This window comes from Cajanus cajan, chromosome 8 (genome assembly GCF_000230855.2).
Source record: "Cajanus cajan strain Asha chromosome 8, NIPB_CcT2T_4, whole genome shotgun sequence".
NCBI lineage: Eukaryota > Viridiplantae > Streptophyta > Magnoliopsida > Fabales > Fabaceae > Cajanus > Cajanus cajan.
In genome coordinates, this window is record NC_138524.1 from 3,011,908 (window position 1) to 3,035,891 (window position 23,984).

Consider the following 23,984-nt stretch of genomic DNA (forward strand, 5'->3'; position numbering starts at 1 on the left):
GGCCTTTGGAATTATTTTTTCAAAAGAAACAACACAATGAACATAATCATCATCATAAGGGTCAATTAGCAAATTGACATATCAATAAATGGACACCATACAATTTCCAAAGCTAAACACCATAGAGGTAGCAAAATACACTTAACTACTAACTAGTGACTGATAAACGAAACCGTGACTTTTTATGATAACAATTAACAAGATGTAAATTCAAACAGATTTTGTTGCAATTGATATCCCACCACAGGAGCAAGCAACTCTGAAAACATAAACACAAAGTACAATGTTGGACAATCTCTCGCACTAGTTTTAGTTTAGCAGGTTCCACCACCACTGCCACCGTCCTCCCTCCACCACCACATCCACCTCCCTCTACCGTCACCTCCACCATACCATCCTCCACCGCCACCACCTACACCGTACCAGTCCCCACCATACCATCCTCCACTGCCACTGCCTGACCACCAAGTCTGCCACTGCCACTGTTTTCCTCCGTCATTACTACTGCTGTTGTTGTTGATGCTTCCACAGATTTTATTGGGTTTTTTGGATGGATCATCAGATAGGATTTGTGACTGACCTTCGCCCTTCTTCATCTTCGATTCTTGTCTAAGCACAAGGAGAATGAAGGTGTCTTTATATAAGTTGAACAATCCACGTAGCATCATCTGTAAAGTAAAAAGACAATGCAATATTAAGAAGAAAATAAAAAGCATAATGCAAAGAGAATGAGAAAGTGGTGCATAATGCATGGAGCGGAATGCATAACGTCTACTTCTCTAACAATGGACAATTTTTTTTCTTTTACCTTTAGTATCATTATATAACTTTTATCATGAATATAAAATATAATTGAAATATTTAAAATATATATTTATTACAAATTCAAAAGCAAAAAGTTAAAAAGACAACATTCTTCACTAGTGTGACAGTGTCTAATGCTAACAAACCTCACACAGTCTCTCACACCATTTGATTTGATTCGATTTTCAGTACGCACCCCTTCATGTATCTTTTTACCAACTCCATTCCTAAAAAAAGAAAAAAGATCACGTACACTCAAAATCCCTTTCATAGCACTCTGAAAAACCCACACGAAAAATGCACACAACATTCTCTTTCTCTCACCATTGGGTTAGGCTCACCTGCACGCACTCAATTCTCTTTCTCAACTACGTAACATTTAAACAATTTTTCACACACTTTCATTTTATCCGGTCTCCATTAAAATAGAGAACTGCTAGGGGCATCCGAATAATACATGCCGAATATGATGTGATTGCCAACAATTTATATATAAGGTTTTGTAAGATACGAGAATTAGAGCTTGAGGAGGTTTCAAGAATATTGACATAGATGAGGTTCTTTTTCTTGAATTTCACAAGACGCGATTCATGAGCAAAGAAAAAGGATTTCGACTTCATCTATGGAAAGTTCATCAAAGCGGCTGCTGATAAGAGAAACAATGGACTTATATTGCTCTAGAAGGCCTTCAAGAACAATATCAAGATATTCTTTGGAGAAGACGGAATCACCAATAGGCAATAGCAATTAGGGCATCAACCAGGGATTGAATTCGAAGAAGATAATCAGAAATTTAACTTAATGATTGTCAAGATTCGTGCTGCGAAGATCATTTCGGAGTTGACGTGCTTTGGCATTAGTGTGCGCATGAAAATATGTTTGGATCTTGTCCCAAATTTGGAAAGAGACTTGCACCCAGTGACTCGAGTGAGCATGTCCTTGGACATTGATGATTGTAACCAACAAAAAAGCAACTGATTTTGTTGTTCTCAAGCAAGATATTTTTCAGAAATACAATTAGCATCTCTGTCAGAGACCGAAAGAAATTTCTGTGGAATTTGGGGATTAACCAAGAAATGATGAAGATGGCCTTTGATGACAGGTTCAACTTGTTGACACCAAAGAAAATAATTTTTGGTATCTAATTTCTCAGAAATAGTGTGCGAGAAGGTAAGGGAAGGGGATGAGGAAGGTTTGACAGATTCAGCATGAAAATGGAGTGGTGGGTAAGGCGATGACGTTTCTTCAACCATGAGAAGAGACTAATAGTGCAGACAGAGAGAAAAGGAAGAAGGGGTGGCGGGACACAGCAACAAGGTCAGTAGGAATAAGAGAGGGACAGCAAGGATCCACAGCTCTGTAATACCATATTGAGATTAGAGAGAGAAAGAGTGAGAGGAACAGAGACAGATAATTCAAAAAATATATAATTATATAATTATGATTTTGAAGATTTGAACATTCAAATTAACGACACATTCTAATTCAAATTAATTTATAACTCTAACGTATTATAATTCAAATCAATTAAGTATTTAAATTGATAAACAAATTATAAAGTATGGCTTTATACTTTTTCAGCTATATTCTTTAAAATTGATAAACAGCATGGAAAACATATTTTAAATCCGTTCCTGCATATAAAACTCAATTACCTAATTTATCAAACTAAAAAAATTAATTTAGTTAATAACAATAAGTTTGTTCTATTTATAATTTTTTTCTAAAATTACTCTTATATTATTTTTCACTTTATACTTTAGAATCCATGTTTTATATTATCTCTCAACTAATACTCATCTGTTACTTAATCAAATAAAGTGCATATTCTAACTTACTATTAATATATTTTATCAAATTAATAAAATGCACTTTAATTAAGAATATTTTATTCTTAAAATAATTAATGTATAAAATAATATAAATTGAATTTTGTATAAAGAAACAGACAATTATTCACAGCTGGGATCTTACAAATAAATACGGAGGTTGTAATAAATTTTACGCATCTCATTTCAGTGAACGGAATTGAAAAAGGATATGGAGGACTTCCCTCAATAATGATACTTCTTCTCAATAATGTTGATAGTATACAAATGCGAACTGAGGAACAAGAGTGATGCACTAAACACGGTAATATCATATTAAGAACTAGAATGTAATATAGTATAATTCTGTTCTAAAAGTCAGGGTATCAAACTAAGAAACCTAATCTCTGGCAAAGAAGAGAAGAGATGATTGATAAGACAAGAATTACAAAAAAGAATTATTTTCTCTCATGCGATCTTCCAGATTCTAGAGAATTTCTAGGTTTAGAATCTTTATGTTTGTCTTCCCTGGAATCATGAGATGCTTTTTGCCGACGCAGCATATCCTCTGCATAGCGGCGCCATAGAGCTTCTCTTTCTTTTCTTGGAACTTTGTTATATCTTGGATCAGATTTTAAAACTCGTTTAGCTGTAGACCAAGAATTAAGCACTGTTTTTCCATCGTCGCTTTCTCGAGATGCAGCTTCGGAGGTCAATACTTCAGCTAAGAGAACTCTAAATTCGTGTGCACAACGCTGGTCAAATCACAAAGGACAAGGGTGTTAACCAAACTATAAATGCAATACTACTCACACTACGACTGAATCCCCCTCCACACATACAAGTGGCACTCACTGAAGAGCACACACGTATACCGCCCAGGCAAGAAAACTATAACATCATATCCGTCACTTACTTCCTGAAGCATCTTAACATGTTCCCGAAAGAGCTTTTCAGTGTCAGTTGGATCGAGATCAGAATTAGTTGCACGTCCTTGAGGATCCTTTTCTAATTTAGGCTTAGATTCCGTCCATGATGCCTAATAACAGGAGTACACAGATGCCATTAATTTTTCATTAATCAAGGAAAATAAGATAACAATTTTATCATTAACAGCCAACTTCCTAGCAACATAAAGCAAATTAATCTAATTGAACCTTCAAGTGTCAGAAAATCTCGGTTGGTATTCCAATCCATTTTTGATTTAACCCTCCTAATCTACTGAATGCAGTTTAGTCCTTCTATTCAAGATGATAATGATTTGCATCTAATCGAAAACCGGAAAACAAAGTTTTATAATTGTAGAGGCCTAGAGGGGCTACAAACATTCATATTCTTTCAGAATTTTTGGGGGTACTCTTGCTTAAATTGTATCCGTACTACAAAAGAGAGAGGGAGAGAAAAAGAAATCTATACCAGAGGGTCTTTGATTGTCTCCACAAGTAAAGCTTGAAAAGAAGTAACTGCCTCCTTTCTTCGAATTTTAACTCGCACCCTTTCCATTTCCTGTTCTTCTCTCTCCTTCCTTTTGCGCAGCTCCCGTTCTCTTTCCCTCAGCTTGTCCTGTAAACAAGATTCAACTACAAGTAATTTTACTTCATAATCAATACATCACAAAAAGCTAGTGAAAATGAGCTGCTAAGAAACAAATAATTCAATAAGCAAACTCGAACAACACCATAACATGATACAGACCATTATAAAAGAGAAAAATCATCGATAAAATAGACACTTTCAATACCCATAATAAACATCACTACAACAAACGTACACTGCCAGTGAGCGAGCTAAAAGTATGTTCAGTGGTTCAACAGCCTCTACCCACAAGGAACATACAGCAGCAGCATGGCAACGCACCAATAACAATAGCAATATAAAAGCAAAGTAGGTGACAGTTATTCTCGTTGATATTTAGCAACCTATTTGTTGATTTAAAAAAAAAAAAAAAAGGCATTCATCACGTATTAACCAACTAATTACCTGCTCCTCCCTTTTAGCTTTGGTCTCTCTTTCTGCTGCATATTCAGCAGCTTTCAGTTCAGATATATACTCATTGAACAAAACTTCTCTATCCTCATGCCTCACAGATTTATATCTTGGGTCATCCCTTAAACTTTCTTTAACCTGTATCAACAGAAGATGATATATAAATTAGAAGGTATATGTCATGGAAAAGGTGAGTGAGACATGTGCCACAAATAAAAGTTACACACGTGTGCACGTGTACTCCCACTCATTTCTAAAATAAGTATATTAACAAACTACATATTTGGAAGCATATTAACAAATCCAAAGTTGAAGTTTCCTGTGAGGAATTAAGGAAATTTTTCTGAAACAAGCTTCGAGTGTGTTTTCTCCACCCAGCAGAATGGACTTATTCATATTCAATAGAATTACAAAGAAAATTAATGCCAAACAAAACAATTAAGATACCACTACTTCCTAAGATACATTGAACCTTGCTATTATACCAAGTATCAAGGCGACTTGGAAGAAAAGAAAACATTACAGCAGCTCTTATTCTCCTAAAATATTCCCATTTCCAACGCACGCTAACATATCCTACTTAATTTTTAAAGGGAACATATTAGCAAGTCATACACTTGAGAGTATCTCAAAAGCTAGCAAATATACTCCTAAATATTAGTGTGAAAATATTGAGCTTCTATATGTTTGTGTGAGAGAGTGGTGTTTAAATAAATGGAGATTATTGTCAAAATCTGATACACTATATTTTGTGACTACCAATATCATTCTCGGTAACATGGAGAACATACATTTTATCATGCCATCACATAGCCTAAAACATTTCAATCAAATCCAAAAGAGTTGTTACTTGTGAAGTAAGACTTAATTTACTGTCACTCCTGCCTCTCTTCAGACACCAACTCATGGAAAACACTAATGGCCAAAATCTATCGCATATTAGTTAAGAAATAACACAAGACAAAAGTAAAACAAGAAACAAGCTCACATGCTCATGATCTTAAAAGAAAATTACACATACTAAAGCTTTAATTTCTCCAAGAAATATACCAAATATTACACGTAATTGAGCTTCTAAATATTTTACATACACTGACTACTAAAAGAAAGCCTATCATGATTTTTTTGTAGAATTGAGAATGAGGTTCCATTCTTTACATGGCTGGTCACGCTGTTAACAGCAAGAGCTCCCTTACTAAGATTTATAATTTGTCAATTTTTTCCTTTTAATTGCTTTGAAACACATAACAATGAAACAATCAATTCCAATTCTCAAGGCAAATAACAAAACCTTCAATCGAATTCAACCAACAGCAAAGAGATTTGGGAATAATTTGAATAAATGGAAAACAGACCCACAAATATTATTTATATCTATTAGCACTTACGAAAATGGGTTTCAAAGTCCTGCATCTAATGAACAGAAAAATGAATCTAATTCACAATGCACCCATACCCTGGACCAACGGGAGTTAAAAATTATATCTCCTCGCTCCTTAAGCATTGATTTAAAACCTGCTGCAGCAGCTGCACGCATTGCTTGAGCCTTTTCTTCAGCAGCTTTCTTCAAAGGAAGCACTCTGAAACACAAATAGGAACCTCATCAACTAGCATTCTGAAAACATCACATTTGATTAAAAAAAAAACCATCTACCATGCAAATTCAAAGAGTTCGGAGGGCATAAGGACACACCCAGAGTGAATCCGAGAGTCTGTCATTAGCCTACTACCTGCTGACTCATGTTGCTTTCAAGGATTATCAATAGAAATCATTTCTCTGTCTAGGAAAAAGTTCAATATTAATGCAAATGAGGATCCAAACCAAAGCAGTACATATACAGACAAAGGTAAGAACTTAGCCCAGTTGGATGTACCAAATTTCAAATAACAAAATTAAAAGGATTGGCTGAAAAGATGGCATTCATTTTGGACAAAATTGTGCTGATGCTGGTGGAGATTATAAAAAATAAAAAAATAAAAAAAAACGCACTGTCATGCAAAATTTCTTGATTCCTTCACCTTTATACCTATTTGGTGTAAAGAAAATTAACCACATTAACATATGACTCCCCTCTCTTGGGCGTCCTTGGATGAAAAGGTAGAATGCAAAGAGGGTTAACAAAGGAAATATTGCATTTGCACTCTTAGATAAGTAGATGCAGTAGAGCCAAGAGGGTGGGAAATGAAAAAAGATGCATCTCATTCTAAAAAAGTAAATATATAAAAAGCTGTAGCAACTATCAACCAAGTTTATAATTGATTATTTGCATCCCAAGTTTTCAGCCAATATATTTCCATCTGTACCAATTTAAGCTGAACAACATTAACATTTTTCTTCCTTTAACACTATCAACCTGAAGGCCATAGAAAACAGAATAGCAACAATCGAAACTCATTCTATGCAGCAACATGAATCCATGAATTTCGCAGCAGATCAATAGATAAGATCCTATTTCCTAGATAAGTACTTAATATAAATCAACACATTAAAGTGTATAGGTTTATTGAATTCCTTTGACAAAATACTGAAATTTCAACTGGAAAGATAGAAGAATATAGGATTTCAGTAGTTTCACTAATTAATCTTACATAAAGAACAATTTTGAATATTTGCATCAATCATAACACTTAGTGGCTCTCAGCATTATCTTTGCCAATATTGTTGCGAATCCACAACATAGTATTGATACGGTATCAAACAGTGGCTACTTTGTAGATAATTCAATCTCTTCCCAGGTTGAATACTAGAGTTCAAAAACTTGTTTGCCGCTGAAGGATGCATTACAACCATAATTCAATTCAGAAACATGCATACTAACAGAAATTAACCCACACAAGCCTTCCCTATTTTGTATGCCCAAAATACAAGACGAATGATCAGAAAACCCAAGGAATTAAAAAGAAAAAAGAACTATTAGATTTCCATGTTAAGAATACACAGATAGAAATACAGACTTCCAGTTATAAAACCTCCACAAAAGCATCATATAACGTGTATAATAGTATGATGTGACAGACCAACTCAGTTCAGCCAGGCTAGGAGATCCAAAAGCAAGGCCAGTGTGAAAATTAACAAATCAGATGAGTGATATAATGAAAAGAATGCTGCTTGTGTGATAACATCACATGCAAAAAAAATTGACAGAAAGCAAAATGAAATATCCTAGTCAAATGCAAAGTGGCACCTTTCATTCAATAGGTGCTCTTGTTCTTTGCGATCCAATGCCTCAAACCGTGGATCGTTTCCCCATTTCTTCCGAAAAGTTTGATAATCAGTATTGTGATTAATATCCTGAAAAAAGATATTGTATAAGCATTTAGTAGTTTCAAAGTGAAGGTAGATAGATTTTACAATGAAACAATAATAAGTATGAATAAACATCAAAATGAGGTAATATTAACCTCCAAGGCTTCATCCAATAACTGCTTAAATCCTTCAATTGCAGCCCTCTGTGCAGCACGTTTTTCTTTACGTTCTTCTTCAGCACGAGTTTTAACATAATGCTCAAACAAGGATCTCCTAGCAGAATAACTCGGGATGGCCTGTAATGAAACAGATTATCTATAATAAATTTTTTGTAGATGACAACATAAACAAGTGAAAATGTAAAGAAAAAAAATAAATAAATAAAATATAATGTTAGGGGTAAGACATCTTCCAAAAAGAAACCATGAACTAAAGACCACAAGGAAGCCACAGAAGATAACCCTATCCAATAAATTATGCAAAGAAAAACTAGAAAGTGAGATTTAGCAAGTTCTTAAAACTGAAAGGAGATATAGTAATAATATAGCTTGTATGCTGAAACATTTATATACACGAAGAAAATTTAGAACTTCCTCTAAAATCTATTACACTCAATCTGGTGATGTACAAAAAATTAGACTTAATTCCACACTTTATTATGTTTTCACATTTTCACTTTTTGACAACTTAATCAAGTGAAACTACTAACTTACACATGAAAAAAAAAGTGTATCTACCAAATGCATATCATTAGAGACATCATACAGCATGATAGAATTAAGACAAAACTGATAGAAATTCCAGCATTGAACAAGTCTACAAGTACACAGCAAATGCATATTATAAAAGTTCCTGTTAAAGGAAAGACCACTGATTCCCAATCATAATATTAAAAGATATTTTGTTTCATTCAACCTTAAAACGTGGATCAAATACTATCTTTGGCAGTTCTTTCTCCCACTTTGAGAATGGTGCCACCCCTCGCTCCTTGAGCATCTCCTACAAAATTCACAGGCACAAATAAACACTAAAAAATATTAGATAGAAACTAAGAGCGCATCATGATTTATGGTATATTGCTTTCACAGAACAGATTTAAATAAAAGATTAACACAAAAAAGATTTATTATGGGCAAATTTACTAGCAGATTTTATACATATGTAAAAAATGCAGTAAGAAGCCCAAGAGACTTGGTGAAAGGCTCTAATACCTAATAATAAGATAATTGGGAGAACCACACAACAAAAGCTAACTGTTGTAATTGGATTGTCCAAGGCCATATAAAACCCCACACCAAATCCCCTCCACAAGATTTTATTCTACATGGCATAGATATCTTTCTCTTTCACTTTTCTGTTTGCAGTTTAAACAAGTGTAGTTAAGACCCCATAATAAACAAAGTTGCCATTCTTCCAGAAAAAAACTGAACAATACCTTGTGTTCTTAACAACAGGAAACTCAACATCATCTCACATTCTCAATTACCCTTTACCATCATAGTAGTCCCAAGAACTTCCAGGAACAAATTCTCCAGTTCCAAACAATAAAACACACTCTATAACCAAACTGAATAGGGATTATAGCCCAAGTTATCAATAAGGTTATACGGCGGATGGCGGCAAGGACCTTTAAGTGCCATATTGCCATGGCGGATGCCATGGCGGTCTATGGCGGACATCATGGCGGACAAAAAAAAAAATATATATATATATATATATATAATATGATGCAAAAGTAGAAAAATAACAAACACAGTCACATATTAAAACCAACAATATAACAATCTAAAATTCATGGCATTTATAATCTATTGATAGTCATCATAAAGAAACATAAACCCCTAACCAACAAAAATAGCCATCAAAACAAAGCAACAATGTTAAAAAATAGCAAAACACAATTGTCATTCCTAAAACTATTTTGTTTAATCCTAAAACAAAGCAACAATCCTCTGCCTCCCCTGACATTGTCGGATTGTCGGATGCGGTGGCAGTTGTGATGGCAAAACTCAAAGGAGGAGGAAGAAAATCTTGTCGGAGGTCACGGTGGGTGGCGTGCAGAGGTGACGGCGGAGGTGGTGGTGGCTCGCGGGGAGGCTAGGGTGGCGTGCGCGGAGGCAGCTGCGGTGGTGGCGGAGGTTATGGTGGCGCGACAGTGATGCAAGCGGAGGAGAAGAGACTTCTTAGTTCTTACGTGATGGTGGCGGCTGCGTCGGAGGCTGCGACGGTGGCAGCTGCGTCGGAGGCGACAGCGGCGGTTGAGTTGTCGGCGTCGGTGGCGGTTGCGTCGTCGGCGATGGTGGCAGATGCGGCGTGGGAGTCGGAGCAGTTGCGGGGGGGGGGGGGGGGGGGGAGGTTTACACGAAAGGGACTGTAAGTGATTTAGGGTTTCTAATGCCCTATTTCATCTGTTGGGTGCCCAACCCGGAAAACAAACCCGGGTCCAAACCAGAAAATAAAATAAAAAAGGCCCAAAACGAAAAAAAAAAAGGGCCAAAACAAAAAACAAAAAAAAAATGGCCCAAAAACGGCGCCATGTCCGCCATGTCCGCCACGGACCGCCACGCCAAACCCGCCGTAACGGCCGCCATCTCCAAAATGGCGAACCCCGCCATTTTCACCCTAAACCGCCATAAAGGATTGCGGCCGCCGCCACGCCGTTATGGCCCCGTTATGGCGCCGCCATAACCGTTTTTTGATAACACTAAGCTCAAAGAAAAACTGTCCTAGAACATGAACATGACTACAGATATGGTGCAATGGTTAACTTAATCAAATAAAAACACAGCCATTTAACATCTTCCATCAAATATTTTGATGCTTAGAAATTATTAAAAAAAATCACACACAGAAAACAGAAAATAACATCCAAACAAAAGTATAATTGAATCGGATAATAAATATATGGTACAAGAAAAAGCAATGCGGGAGGTATATTTAACACTATAATTTTAACATAGTTAAAAATCTGTAATGAAATCACTGCAGGAGGATCAGGATTTGAAACAAAAACCCAAGAACCAAATCTGCTCAAAGAAAAGAAATATTATACCTTAAATTGAATGATGCACTCCTCCTTTGAAGGTCCACTATCTTCTTCTTCAGAATCTGAGGATGTGTCAGAGATGTTAGCATCACCATTAGTATCTTTTTGTTTATCTTTGTTAGTATCTACTTGCAGGCCCTTAGTTGTAGATTCAACTATTTTTGAACCATTTGATTCAGATCCTGTTTGTACTGATGGTGCAGGAATAGCAGAGGAAGCAACAGGTGTTCCTGAGTCCTGCAATTTCTTCTTGATCAAATCCAGTGCCGATGATGAGGTCTGCTGACTAGAGGATTTAAGAGCTGCAGCATCACGACCACCAGTATTAATAGCAGGAGCATTCAGAGTAACCAATCCAGACCCTCTATCAGACAATACATTAGTATTTGGAACTGACATTAAATGATCTTTTGTAACATCACCATCCTGCTTCTTTTTCAATTCAGTCACCTCATTTGGGATTTGCCAGCAGCTAGTCTAACCGAGAACAAAAGGACAAAACAATAAGGAGAATAAAAATATAAAAAAAAAGTATAATGATTTAAATAAATAAATAAAATGTATTAACTGTACGTGTACATTAAATACAACTTATAAAAATTACATTTTAAGATAAGGTGGATATATTTCCTATTTAGGAAACCAAAAGAATGGCTAATTTGTTGATAATATGACTTATGAACCAATATTTCAGTTTATTTTCGAAAATTGGAAGTATCAACAATAAATTATCCTTGCTATTTACCAAAACCTTTAAATTAAACCAACCAAAAACTACTGCAAGGTAGGAAACAGCATGCTAATCAAAAAACCAGAAAGATTCTCACAGAAAAGTATCAATTATGTAAATCAGAAATAACTCTTATGCTGTTTCAGAACATAACATTCACATTTTACACCATAGTAGTCAATAGCGGGCGGAGCGGCCGCTATCGCGGCGCTCTGGAGCGGAGCGGCCCGACCCCGCCATTTGGATGTTGTCGCGTCGCAGATGAGTGTCGCGGCCGGAGCGGCCGTGTCGGTGGCGGAGCGGCCAGAAACGCGAAAATCACGGCGCGTTTTTGACCTACCCTTCATTAAGGGTAAGTTTGTCTTTCCGTTGGGCTTTATTTGCCCTAATTTTCCCCTCTCTCTCGCGGAAGTCTTGCTATTCTCACGTCTCCACTCCCTCTCCTCTCTCTCTACTCTCACTGCCTCGCACTCCCTGGACGATCGTTTTTTCAGTCGTCCAGCTCCGACGCACAACGGTTTCGAGGTCCTCCAGTTCCGACGCTGTCGTCCAGCTCCGACGCTGTCGTCCAGCTCCGACGCTCGTCCAGCTCCGACGCGCGCCTCCAGCTCCGACTCCGACGCTGCTCCGCTCCAACTGCCCCCTCTGTCTTCTTTCTCTTTTCTATTCTTATTTTATATTTCAACAGATTTTTTTATTATTTCTCATTAAATTTAATTAAGCAATTTTTTTTTAATTTCTAAATAAATTTAATTTAGCAGATTTTATTTTTAATTTCTGATTAAATTTAATTTAGTAAAATTTTTTTAATTTCTGATTAAATTTAATTCAGTAATTTTTTTAATTTCTAATTAAATTTAATTCAGAAGATTTTATTTTTAATTTCTGATTAAATTTAATTCAGCAATTTTTTTAAATTTTAATTAAATTTAATTCAGCAAAAATTTTTAAATTTTTAATTAAATTTAATTAAGCAGATTTTTTTTTAATTTCTGATTAAATTTAATTCAGCAATTTTTTTTAATTTCTAATTAAATTTAATTCAGAAGATTTTATTTTTAATTTTTGATTAAATTTAATTCAGCAGATTTTTCTAATGCTAGTGAGGGTGATGAATTTGAGGGAGAGGAAGACTTTAATCTTGATGAAGAAGAAGATTAAACTATAATGTTTAATTTTTTACTTACTTAGAACTTTAACACTTTGTTTTGAAGACATTTTATATTATGTATTGTTTGAGTACTATGAACTTTTAAATATTAAAAATGTTTAATGCATGAAGTTAGAGTTTTTTTTAGCTTTTATATATATATTATTAATTATTTAATATATAAATTAATATTAAAATAGCGGTTATCTCGCTCCGCGTCATCCCGCTATCCCGTTTTTAGGGTCGACCGCTCCGCTCCGCTATCCGGGATTGACTACTATGTTTTACACATCAGTGAGGCAGATGAGTCTGAAATAAATCATTCTGTTCGCTCTATTAATTGTCTAAACAAAAGAACAGACCTCTGGGATATCAAAATGTCTTCAACTACACAATATTACTATCAAAACTCCTACTCTATTTTCCATTGTTACTGTTAGGACCAGGAATGGTTTGAACATCTGTAACACACACCCACAGGCAAGAGTATTTGGGCATGGATTATGGTCAACGCACAGGTCCATTTGTTGAAAAAATTAACTTAAATATGAATGTAGGAACCATACCTTGGTTCGATTGTTGTAGTAATACTTTTTTCCATCACTAGTAGAGACCAACATCCAATCAGTTCCAGGCAAATCCGTCCTATTAATTAAAAATGACAAAAGATGAGTAGGTAAGGTTGTAAATGTTTTCAAGGCCAATGGGAAAAATAGAAATAAGCAGCCCAGTAGGAGAGTTAGCACAAGATGAAAAACAAAATGACTTGTACAGTAAGATAGTCTTATATTTGCTACCAGAAGATAAGCAATTAACTTACATTGAAACTGGAGTGGGCTGAGCAGAAACTTGGTGAGGCTGCACATACATCCAAAATATTAATAAGTTAGAATTAAAATAAAATAAAAAATAGGGATCACAAGCATCACTACTTATGATGGTAGGGAATTTTGAATGGTATGAAAGGCATTTAAAATGATTTTCTACAGTCACATGTAACATTTTTAATCTACAAATATCTTGTATCTGAGGTTTTTCCCATTGGTTAGGGTATCCAATATCATCTAACATAATTAAATATCATTTACTAATAATATAAACTATAAAGTATATTAAAGAATACTTTTTGATGATTGAAATTATAATTTAATAAAAAAAAAGAATATTATTTAGTGATGCAAGACACAATATGGTATAAGATCTGCCGAGAATATAGGTGCTGAGTATCAGTACCTCCCCTTTAAAACCAGCAGGTTTATCATACGTTGATTCTCCTGTCACAGCATTATAATAGTATATAATTCCTGCTTCAGTCTTGTGGGCTGTCCAGGCATCTAATTGATCATTACTAGCAGCATCCTGATTTTGGGTTTCAACAGCATTTAATTTCTTCTTATCATCTACAACCAAAAGAACAAAAAATTTTAGGAATGAGGTTTCTATTTTCAAAGCACATCAATGAGAAAATACATTGTAGAGATGCTGTAACACTGCATTGTGCATACCAGCAGGCCCTGAAATAACTTCTGTTTGCAAAGCAATTGTTCCCCTCAGCTGATGGCCAGAAACAAGTGTAGAAGTGCCACCAACAGCACCCACAGGTGTAACACCAGGAGGTTGAGAATCAGGTATTGGAACAGCAGGGAGAGCAACACCACGCGCTGGAAATGGAAAGGGAGCAGGAAAAGGAGCAGGGTATTGAAGATATGGTGGTCTAAGTACACCACTCATCTGCGGGGGCTGTAACCAAACTCCCTGAGGGGGAGCAGCCATGGCAGGCATGGATGGATAGGGTAAACCTTTCTGAGGGGCAGTAGGATCTGATGCAATGGCTGAAGTTGGCATGTTTGGTCTCAGTAATGCAGCTGGGGAAGAATCTGTGCCTGTGGATGGAGCAGCAGGATTGGAGGAAATTATCGCGGATGATGCTAATCCAGGAGGGCCAGGATTCCCTGGAGTAGGCATCAAAGGATGCACAGGAAAAGGCAGGGCAGTTGGCATCCATGAAGTAGCTGGGCGATAATTAGGGTCAGAGGGTGGCGGCATTATGGATGTAGAAGTATGAGCAGGGACAGAATGAGGGATACTTGATGCAGATGACAATTTACTAACATCCTGTGCAGCAGAATCCGACATATTCTGCAATAAGCAAATAAAAGTAGGAAGAAATAATCATTGTCAAGACTTTTACTGTTAAAATTATTGTTGCACCAGTTACATAATGCCGATGCTCATCACCAGAACACTACATGATAACCATTATTCATTTTAGATTGTCAGATTGTACCTATACCACACATTTGAATAGGACATCATTTCTTTGTTATCCACTATTGCAAGAAAACCTAATATAGAAGTAACACATATAGACTCCATTGTATTATTATACATACATCAGCAAGTTCTACGTAACCAACCAAACCTTTTCATCATTATATTTATATAAATTCTTGTGTATAACTAAGTTACTTGCATCCTACACTTTAAGCACGTTTTATTTCACTTGAGGCTTAAGCATATATGCTGTTCATGCTAGGCCCAGCTCTGGTCAATAGACACTAAGTTCACTGTGAGCATTTAGAAGTCATTATAATTCTGGTTTTAGTAGGTTGAAACTTGAAAGCGAAATGGCATCAAACAGAGGGGAGGTACAAAGGAAGTGAGGGATTGAAAAGTTTTGATATTCACTCATAACTCACTGTTGCAGCAGGAGGAAAACCTCACTTTCAATTCAGTTTCATAGTAGAGGAGGGATGACCATATTTTATACAGTGGAGAATACAGGAGTTGCACTCCAGCACTTTCAACAGTCCCATAATGTTGTCAAACTGATCAAATATGAAGTAATCTTCATTCCAAAATTTTCCACCTACTCAAACAAGCATAGCCTAGAGGTTTAACAAATCATCCTAAAACATGGAATCACCCAAACCTATTCCCTCCTTTCTGACAACAAGTAATCTCATTCAATTTAACGCGAGTACTACGGAGCTTACAGTGTTAGATTGTGCATGATGCAGGTTGCTAGAAAAAGAGGCACCACTCTGGGGAATATTATACGAAAATGAAGGAGCAGCATGTGAAGAGACACCAGGTACTTGAGGTTGAACAGCCATGGGATTTGCTGAAGAATTGGATTTCATCGCCTGCATTAAAAAAGGGAGAGAAAAAAAACCAACAGAGCAGAACAGGTTGTAAGAACACATACATGTCTTTAATTGAAATACGAAATACAACATTACACCAGCGTAAACCTAACACTAGCAAGTAGCAACAAATAACTCGGTACAATACTAACAGGATGTGTCGATGAGTGCTGAGAACTGACGGAAGCGTTAACACTGTGAAGCACGCCGTACGCGAATGGCGGTGGTGGTGGCGGTGGCGGAGCTACAAACGGAGTTAATAGCATTAAACAAATTTGCGTGAAGTTTTGGTGGAGTAGAAATAATAATAAGATTGGATGAATTGAAAGCGTGAAGGAGTACCGGAAGAAGGAGTTGCAGGAGCGGAAGAAGGCACGGGAAGAGGCGTTTCTCCGGACACAGGTGGCTGTGGCTGTGGGTCCTGCGGCAACCACGCGGGCGAAGCCATTGGAAGCGATCTGCGGTGAGGCGAAGGAGAATCGTAAATTGAAAAGCGAGGGTTGCGAAATAGGAACGGAGAAGGAAGGAGTTGAGGAGTGAGTGAGTGAGTTGGAAGCAGAAGAGGAAATGGGTTGGTTATGGAGTTAGGGCTAGCTCGCTTATTCACACCATTTGCGATGCAACCACACGAATCAGTCACTTAGCTTACCACCGCGGGCTTGGGCTAGTGAGCAAAATAGTCTTATTATGAGCCACTGTCCATTAGTGTCACGTAGACACCTTTCTTTTCTTTTCAATTTTAGATGCTACCTTAACTATGTATTAACATTCTTTGATTTTTTCTTTCAATAAAAAATTGTTTAATTTTCAATGTTTTAGACAAAATTTTTAATAAAACATTTAGGAAACTAAAATTACACGTTTGCAAAAGGAGAAGAAGACAAATTATATTTAAACTTGTTTTTTATTCATACACTTTGAATATATTTATTTTTATTAATGCGACTCTTTCTCATTTTAGCAAGATTATGTTTCATTATTATTTTTTTATGTTAAAACTATTCAGCAACCAAATATCTTATAAAAAATGGAGTTGTTGTCTTTATATGTGCATTCCATAGGTTATGTGAAGATCTTATAGAAGATATTAAAGTTAATTTGTTTGAGATTTCACTTAATTTTTTGAGTGAAAAAAAAAAAATTAAAGTCATTGGTATAATTAAAAACAGTTTGTTATGTTTCTTACATATAATTAAATGATACAAATTCATCTTATATCAAATATTTAAATATATATTCTTCATTTTGACATATCAACATAATAATGGATAAGAATTCATTTCACTTATATTTATAATCAAATGCATCTTATATTAAATATTATATTTGTAATTAACTATTTATTGTCCTAATAAGATGTAAGTTGCTTAACTTTTTTTTTTTTTGTCGTATATTGTTGGTGTTGTGTAATTATTATATTGGGAAGAAAGTTTGGTTAAAATCTAACAAAATAGATAAACACTCTTTTTCTTTCTTTTTATCATCTTTTTCACCATCATTATTATTATTAATAATGACATTGATATTATAATCACTTTCATTATCACTACTATCTTCAACTTTATTAATATCTTATTATTATTATGGTTGTCATTGTTATCACTATTTGTTATTATTGTCATTTTCATTGTAACTATTTTTATTATTGTTATTATCATTATTATAATTGTAATTATCACATTTTTTCATTACCTTTGTTTTTATCGTTACAACTATCATCATTATTATTCTTATCATATTATCATTTTTGTTATTATTACTACTATTTTTATCATTATCAATACCATAATTATTATCATCGATCATTAATATTGTTATCATTACTATCTTATAATTTTCATTTGTGCAACTATTTTTAAATTTTCACAATTTTTAATTAAGTATTAGTAAGATTTTAATTTGTAAATATTTCACCCCATAAAAGAGAATATTCACTTCCTATTTCTTTATATAAATTTTTAAACAAAATTAATATCCCTTGGTTGATTTAGGATGAAATTTGTAAGATATGAAGTTGTGGATCCCTGAAGTGTAACCCAAGTGATTTGGTGAAAAACATATTAAGATAGATTGTTTAGGTGTCATAAATGTTTGTTATTTTAAACCATAATTATTAGTAAAAATAGTTAATACTCAATTTGGAGATTAACCGTAAGTCAAAGTTAGTGGTTGAACCGATATGAATTATCGTTACAATTTTTATTTATAATGATACACTATATTATTATTAAGATGAAATATTATTTTATAAATATCGAATAAAAAATTATTGTATTATCACTTTTTTTATGAATACTATAAAATAATATAATTTTATTAAAAAATTTAATGATAAAATATCAATTACGTAAACAATTTAAGAAAGTCATTAATTACATTTTACCATAAATGACAAGTGTATTGACTTTTCTAATAACAATCCAAAAAGTCATAATCATATTTTTATTAGTAGAATGTGTGCAACATTTTTCATGATGAATGTATCACTATTAAACTCTTTATTAAATAGACTAAATCCTAATTTTTGTTCATCTATTTTTATTTATCCATAACTTTGGGATATCTATTTTAAGTTAGAGATGTTTAGTGTCTCTGAGTTAAAAAATATAAAATTTTAATTTTTCAGTTAAATTGATATTTATTAATCATTAAATTTGAATGTTTATTCCTAGTTAAATGATGTGCCATTAATAATATGACATTTGGAGAGAAAAAAACAAAAAAGTAATTCATACAAATAGGATGACAAAAATACTCGTACACGCGCATATTTGTGAGTAAAATCCGCTATGGATAATAAATAGATAGACTAATTTGATACCCACAGATAATGGGGACGGATAATTTTTTACCCATTTATAAACGGGGCGAGAGCGGGTATGATATTCATACTCGCGGGTACTCGTTTAATAATATTTATCAAATATCCTAATTATCCTTGTACCACATAACCCTAAAACTATACTCTCTCATCTTATTTTCTTTTCATAGCCGCACAGCCAACACATTAGTCATCACAATAAGATTTATGTATTTTAAGTTATTTACTTTCGTTTGAAATTATGAGATTGAATTATTGTAGCTTTTTGACATGAAACTTTCACTTGTGAGATTGATGTATTTTAAGTTATTGATTATCTTGTATTTTTATTATTATTTCAACAAAATTAACGTTAAATACAAGTTCAAAATTAACATTGAATTTTTATTTTTAATATTTCAATGACATTAAATATAAACTTAAAATTATTTCTAATATAATTTTTTTAATTTATTAAAAAATTTATAAATATCCATGGATATTCATAGATATCCGTGGGTACTCAAGAAATTCATGGATACCCGCACGGATATAGGGTGGGTATGAAGCCAATTTTTATCTCGTGGGACAGGGATGAGTTTACTATTACCCGCCGCCATGGCCTCATTGTCATCCCTACTAGAGCTGTCAAAACGGGCCTGTCCGGCCCGTTTGGCCCGGCCCACCTCAACCCACTTTTTAAGTGGGCCAACCCGGCCCAACCCACCAAATATATTATGCAAATTTTTCTAGCCCGGCCCGGCCCGGCCCACCACGGGTTGGTGGGCTAAACGGGCCTCCCACCAACCTACCTAATTTAAAAAAAAATTATAATTTAAAATAAATTTCAATATAAAATAATATTTAATCTAAAATAAAAATTATTAAACTAAGTATCATGGATACAACATTAAAATTAAATTAATAAGTGTGCAACTTTAAAAAATTAAAACAAAAAATAAAAAATCTTTTATGAGAGTGATTATTCATCAATATTAAATTTTATTAGAGGTTTGAATAGATAAATTTCATATTGTTTAACATTGATTTTATCTTTATCTATAAAAAAAATGATATCTTATTAAAATAATGCATATATAATAATAAATAGTTAAGTGAGTTGTTAGTGAATTGTTAGTGGGTTTAAGGGATGGGTTGGTAAGTGGGTCAGGGCGGCCCACCACGGGTTCAACCCGGGTGAGCCGGGTCAAAAGTGGGCCGGGTCACATTTTTTGACCCATCATAAATTTTTTCATTTTTTTGGCCCGGCCTGCCCCGTTTTCAAGGTGGGTCGGGTTGACCCACAGGCTGGAGCCCACTTTGACAGCTATAATCCCTACATACAAATAAGGTTTATTTGTATTTGTACAAATAAGGGGACTAAACTATTTTTATTTTAAAATAGATGGACAAAAATTATGGATCTACAAAAATAATGAAGTTAAAAGTGTAATTTAACATATTAAATACTAGGAGAAAAAAGAACACTTTATTAATCTTAATATTTATTTTTAAAAATAAAATAAAAAAATAACAAGACGAGTGATTATTAAAAGAAAATAATTACTAAAAAAGATATATGACTGATAAATATAAAGATTAAAGATAATTATTATCCCTTTATATATTAATATGTATAAACATTAAAAAATATTTAAGAAAAAAAAGAGACTTAGTGTCTCTTAATAATTTTTTTAAAATAAAATAAAATTAAAGATAATAAAGTGAATGATTATTAAAGAAAATTAATAATTATTAGAAAAATTGTTAATTTTAATTTTTCTTTTTCTTAACATCTGAAAGAACATAATAATTTACTAAATATGGAGAAAAAATTAGTTATTAAATAGAATATCTTTTATATATTATTGCATTTTTTTATCGATAAAAACAGGTCACACAATCCCAAAATTTTTCAAAAACTATTATGTAATGCAGACGTAACTTTCGTAATTAACACAAAATAATGCAAGTTTTATATTTTTTACTGTTTTTTTTTTATAAAGATATTTCTTATTTTGGTTTTGTCCAAACAATTCAGAAGCGGTTAAGATGGCCCAAAATCCAAACATGGCCCAATGATCTTTCTGAGAGTCACAGCATCACACTCTCAACTCAACCGATTCTCCGAATCTGGTTGCTTTTGTGAAACCCCTCTTCCGCCGCAAATTCTTCTTCTGGTATGTCTCCACCCTCTCTACGTGCTTTTAATTTGATTTGTCGACTATTATTATTTCAATAAATTACACCCCAAACCCGAATAGTGATGAAAATTTATCTTTTGCACATGACCTCCACCATTTATGAATTGATATACCAAGGGAAGGATTTCTTCAGCAATGGTTGTAGGCAAACTTACTGGGTCTGTTCAAGGTAATCAACATTTTTTGTATTTTTAATATCATTATATACTCAGGTTCTAAGTTTTTTTTTTTTGTTTCATGTATCCACCATTAAAACTCGGATTGCTTCTATGAAAAATATATATGTTATAATATCAACAAATGGAAAATATAATTATTAATGTCCTCTAAATTAATGTTAATGTATCCTTTTTGGTATAAACATTTTTTTTTCTCTTCACACGAGCAGATAAGTTATTATCCTGCTTCTGTTCTAATTATTTTGTTACAGGTCCAGTGTTCCAGCCATTGTGCATATCTACTATTTCAGAGCTGTTGACTAAACAACGCTGGTCAGAGCTCAAACCCCATCTTGGAACAACCAAACCTGCACTATTGCTTGACCAATTGTTCAATGCAGGGGTTGATTCAGAGCTTGTTTTAAGATTTTTTCAATGGTCTCAGAAAGAGTTCAAGATTTCACATGGTCTTGAAATAACTGGCAAAGTTTTACATCTTCTAGCAAATTCTAAAAGGTACCCTAAAGTCAGGTCCTTTTTGGATAAACTTGTGAAGAATGAGAAACATACCGTTTCTTCGGTTTTTCACTCTCTTTTGTTGGGTGGTGGTCGATCTTGTGCAAATGCTATAATAATTGATATGTTGATCCTAGCATATGTCAGAAATTTGGAAATTCACTCTGCTTGTGAAGCATTTAGGCGAGCTCGGGATTATGGATTTAAGTTATCACTGAATACATGCAATCCATTGTTGAGTTCATTGGTTAAGGAGAACGAAACAGGGGAAATGGAATATGTGTTCAAGGAGATGATAAAGAGGAGAATTCAGCCTAACTTGACCACATTTAATATTTTTATCAATGGTCTTTGTAAAGCTGGTAAGTTGAATAAGGCAGAGGATGTTATTGAAGACATCAAAGCCTGGGGATTTTCCCCAAACATAGTTACTTATAACACTCTGATTGATGGGCATTGCAAGAAGGGCAGTGCTGGAAAAATGTACAGAGCTGATGCCATTTATAAGGAAATGCTTGCTAATAAAATTTGTCCAAATGAGATTACCTTTAACACTCTTATTGATGGTTTCTGTAAGGATGAGAATGTGTTAGCTGCCAAGAAGGCTTTTGAAGAGATGCAAAGGCAGGGAATAAAACCTAATTTAGTTACATATAACTCACTGATAAATGGTTTGTCTAATAATGGGAAGCTAGACGAGGCTATTGATCTGTGGGATAAGATGGTTGACTCAGGTTTGAAGCCAAATATTGTTACTTACAATGCTCTTATTAATGGGTTTTGTAAGAAGAAGATGATGAAGGAAGCAAGAAAACTCTTCGATGATATAGATAAACAAGATTTGGTTCCCAATGCAATAACATTCAATACATTGATTGATGCATACTGCAAAGACGGGATGATGGAAGAAGGATTTGCACTGCGAAATTCAATGTTATATGAAGGGATTTTTCCAAATGTTTCAACCTATAATTGCTTAATTGCATGCTTGTGCAGAAACCAGAAGGTACGGGCTGCGAAGGAGCTTCTTGTTGAAATGGAGAATTATGGGTTGAAAGCTAACACCGTAACATATAACATCTTAATAGATGGATGGTGCAAAGTCAATGATTCAAGTAAGGCAGAAAAATTACTCGGTGAAATGCCCAACGTAGGTGTCAAACCTAATCATGTAACATATAATACTTTGATGGATGGATATTGCATGGAGGGAAATCTCAAGGCAGCATTGAAGGTGAGGACCCGGATGGAGAAAGAAGGGAAGCGAGCAAATGTTGTAACATACAATGTGTTGATTAAAGGATTTTGTAAACAAGGCAAGCTAGAGGATGCAAATAGGCTTCTTAATGAGATGTTGGAAAAGGGTTTGAATCCAAATCGTACTACCTACGATATAGTAAGACTGGAAATGTTGGAGAAAGGTTTTATTCCAGACATAGAAGGGCACTTGTATAATATTTCTAGCATGTCTTAACATGAACTTGAGATGGTAGATGGAAATTTCGTTAGTTGTGTATTATTTACTGTTTAGAGTTGGAGCTTCACGGAAGATTTACGGAATTAGGATATATGAAAAGTTGAACCAATCTTATGTTTAGCTTTTTTTCTTTTTGGGTAACAGGGTGAACGTTATGCTTAAGCGGCTACCATCTTGTATAGTAGTTGAATGTTGGCAACTTAGCATTACTATTACCATTCACCAGCATAAAATGTACATTCATTTCTTTTGTTGTATCGAAGTTTGAGGTCCATCATTTGGTTTGGGTTTTGTTAGGAATAAGAAAAAAAACTGATTTGTATTAGAAATGTTTTGTTTGACTGGTAGAGTAAAATTATTCTAGACCTGTAAATATAAGTATTTTGTGATTTTTTCTTACGGGTTTTACGTTTAGAATTAATTGTACTTAATGGAAAGGTTAACAAGTTGTATTTATCTTAAATTATAGCTACTGAAGAATAAATTATGAGACAGCTATATGTACAGACCCATTTTTAGAGCATCAGAAGATTATTTAAACGTGAAATTAATAGTTTGGCCTTATTTTAGTTTCAGGCTTGATCATAAAAATATGAAAAGTTTTTTATTGCCCAAAATTTGTAACTTAACGGCTCACTGAAGTATTTTGATTTTTTGTATGGACGAACCATGTTCTTTACCTTATAACAGAAATTTAGGTTGGTCTTGTTTGTTGATCTTTAGTTAAAGAGTATAAACACTAAATCACTTGAAAGAATTTTAAATAATTGAATTATTGTTTTCTAAGATAATTACTAAAAAGTCATAACTATGGTTATTTCTTTATATATAAAAAACTATGGTTATTTCTAATTAATTGTTTGTATATATTTTTTTTATACATCAATAACATGAAAATTAAAGAACTATAGT

The 23,984-nt window shown here is 34.1% G+C and overlaps 3 protein-coding genes across 4 annotated transcripts; 1 reads left to right on the forward strand and 2 right to left on the reverse strand.

Moving 5' to 3' along the window:
• Nucleotides 1-37: 37 nt before the first annotated feature.
• On the reverse strand, nucleotides 38-2,267 carry LOC145950813 (uncharacterized). Its single transcript, XM_083062605.1, has 2 exons — nucleotides 1,316-2,267; nucleotides 38-668 (listed from the first exon to the last, which is right to left on the reverse strand). The coding sequence occupies exons 1-2, from the start codon at nucleotides 1,352-1,354 to the stop codon at nucleotides 315-317; spliced, it is 393 nt and encodes a 130-aa protein (XP_082918731.1). The 5' UTR covers nucleotides 1,355-2,267; the 3' UTR covers nucleotides 38-314.
• Nucleotides 2,268-2,832: 565 nt separating this feature from the next.
• Nucleotides 2,833-16,596, reverse strand: PRP40C (pre-mRNA-processing protein 40C). 2 transcript variants are annotated; one of them, XM_020358627.3, is made up of 16 exons: nucleotides 16,260-16,591; nucleotides 16,070-16,161; nucleotides 15,768-15,917; nucleotides 14,277-14,910; nucleotides 14,005-14,171; nucleotides 13,592-13,629; nucleotides 13,338-13,416; nucleotides 10,898-11,368; nucleotides 8,761-8,844; nucleotides 8,001-8,141; nucleotides 7,784-7,890; nucleotides 6,055-6,178; nucleotides 4,593-4,736; nucleotides 4,029-4,175; nucleotides 3,529-3,651; nucleotides 2,833-3,367 (listed from the first exon to the last, which is right to left on the reverse strand). In XM_020358627.3, the coding sequence occupies exons 1-16, from the start codon at nucleotides 16,363-16,365 to the stop codon at nucleotides 3,071-3,073; spliced, it is 2,904 nt and encodes a 967-aa protein (XP_020214216.1). In that variant the 5' UTR covers nucleotides 16,366-16,591; the 3' UTR covers nucleotides 2,833-3,070. The 2 variants fall into 2 exon arrangements, with proteins under 2 accessions (XP_020214216.1, XP_020214217.1); XM_020358628.3 differs by lacking the exons at nucleotides 2,833-3,367; nucleotides 3,529-3,651 and having other exon boundaries at nucleotides 4,031-4,192; nucleotides 16,260-16,596.
• A 4,184-nt stretch (nucleotides 16,597-20,780) lies between these two features.
• On the forward strand, nucleotides 20,781-23,349 carry LOC109798252 (Pentatricopeptide repeat (PPR-like) superfamily protein). Its single transcript, XM_020358457.2, has 3 exons — nucleotides 20,781-20,897; nucleotides 21,039-21,090; nucleotides 21,352-23,349. The coding sequence occupies exons 1-3, from the start codon at nucleotides 20,796-20,798 to the stop codon at nucleotides 23,067-23,069; spliced, it is 1,872 nt and encodes a 623-aa protein (XP_020214046.2). The 5' UTR covers nucleotides 20,781-20,795; the 3' UTR covers nucleotides 23,070-23,349.
• Nucleotides 23,350-23,984: the final 635 nt, after the last annotated feature.

Coding starts and splice junctions, on each gene's coding strand:
- LOC109798252 (XM_020358457.2), top strand. CDS start 20,796: ATGATCTTTCTGAGAGTCACAGCATCACACTCTCAACTCAACCGATTC. Junction 20,898..21,038: donor CGCCGCAAATTCTTCTTCTG/GTATGTCTCCAC, acceptor TGATATACCAAG/GGAAGGATTTCTTCAGCAAT. Junction 21,091..21,351: donor ACTTACTGGGTCTGTTCAAG/GTAATCAACATT, acceptor ATTTTGTTACAG/GTCCAGTGTTCCAGCCATTG.
- PRP40C (XM_020358627.3), bottom strand. CDS start 16,365: ATGGCTTCGCCCGCGTGGTTGCCGCAGGACCCACAGCCACAGCCACCT. Junction 13,630..14,004: donor CTGCTGGTTTTAAAGGGGAG/GTACTGATACTC, acceptor ATGTATGTGCAG/CCTCACCAAGTTTCTGCTCA. Junction 6,179..7,783: donor GAGCACCTATTGAATGAAAG/GTGCCACTTTGC, acceptor TTTGTGTTTCAG/AGTGCTTCCTTTGAAGAAAG.
- LOC145950813 (XM_083062605.1), bottom strand. CDS start 1,354: ATGTCAATATTCTTGAAACCTCCTCAAGCTCTAATTCTC. Junction 669..1,315: donor CTCCTCAAGCTCTAATTCTC/GTATCTTACAAA, acceptor TTTACTTTACAG/ATGATGCTACGTGGATTGTT.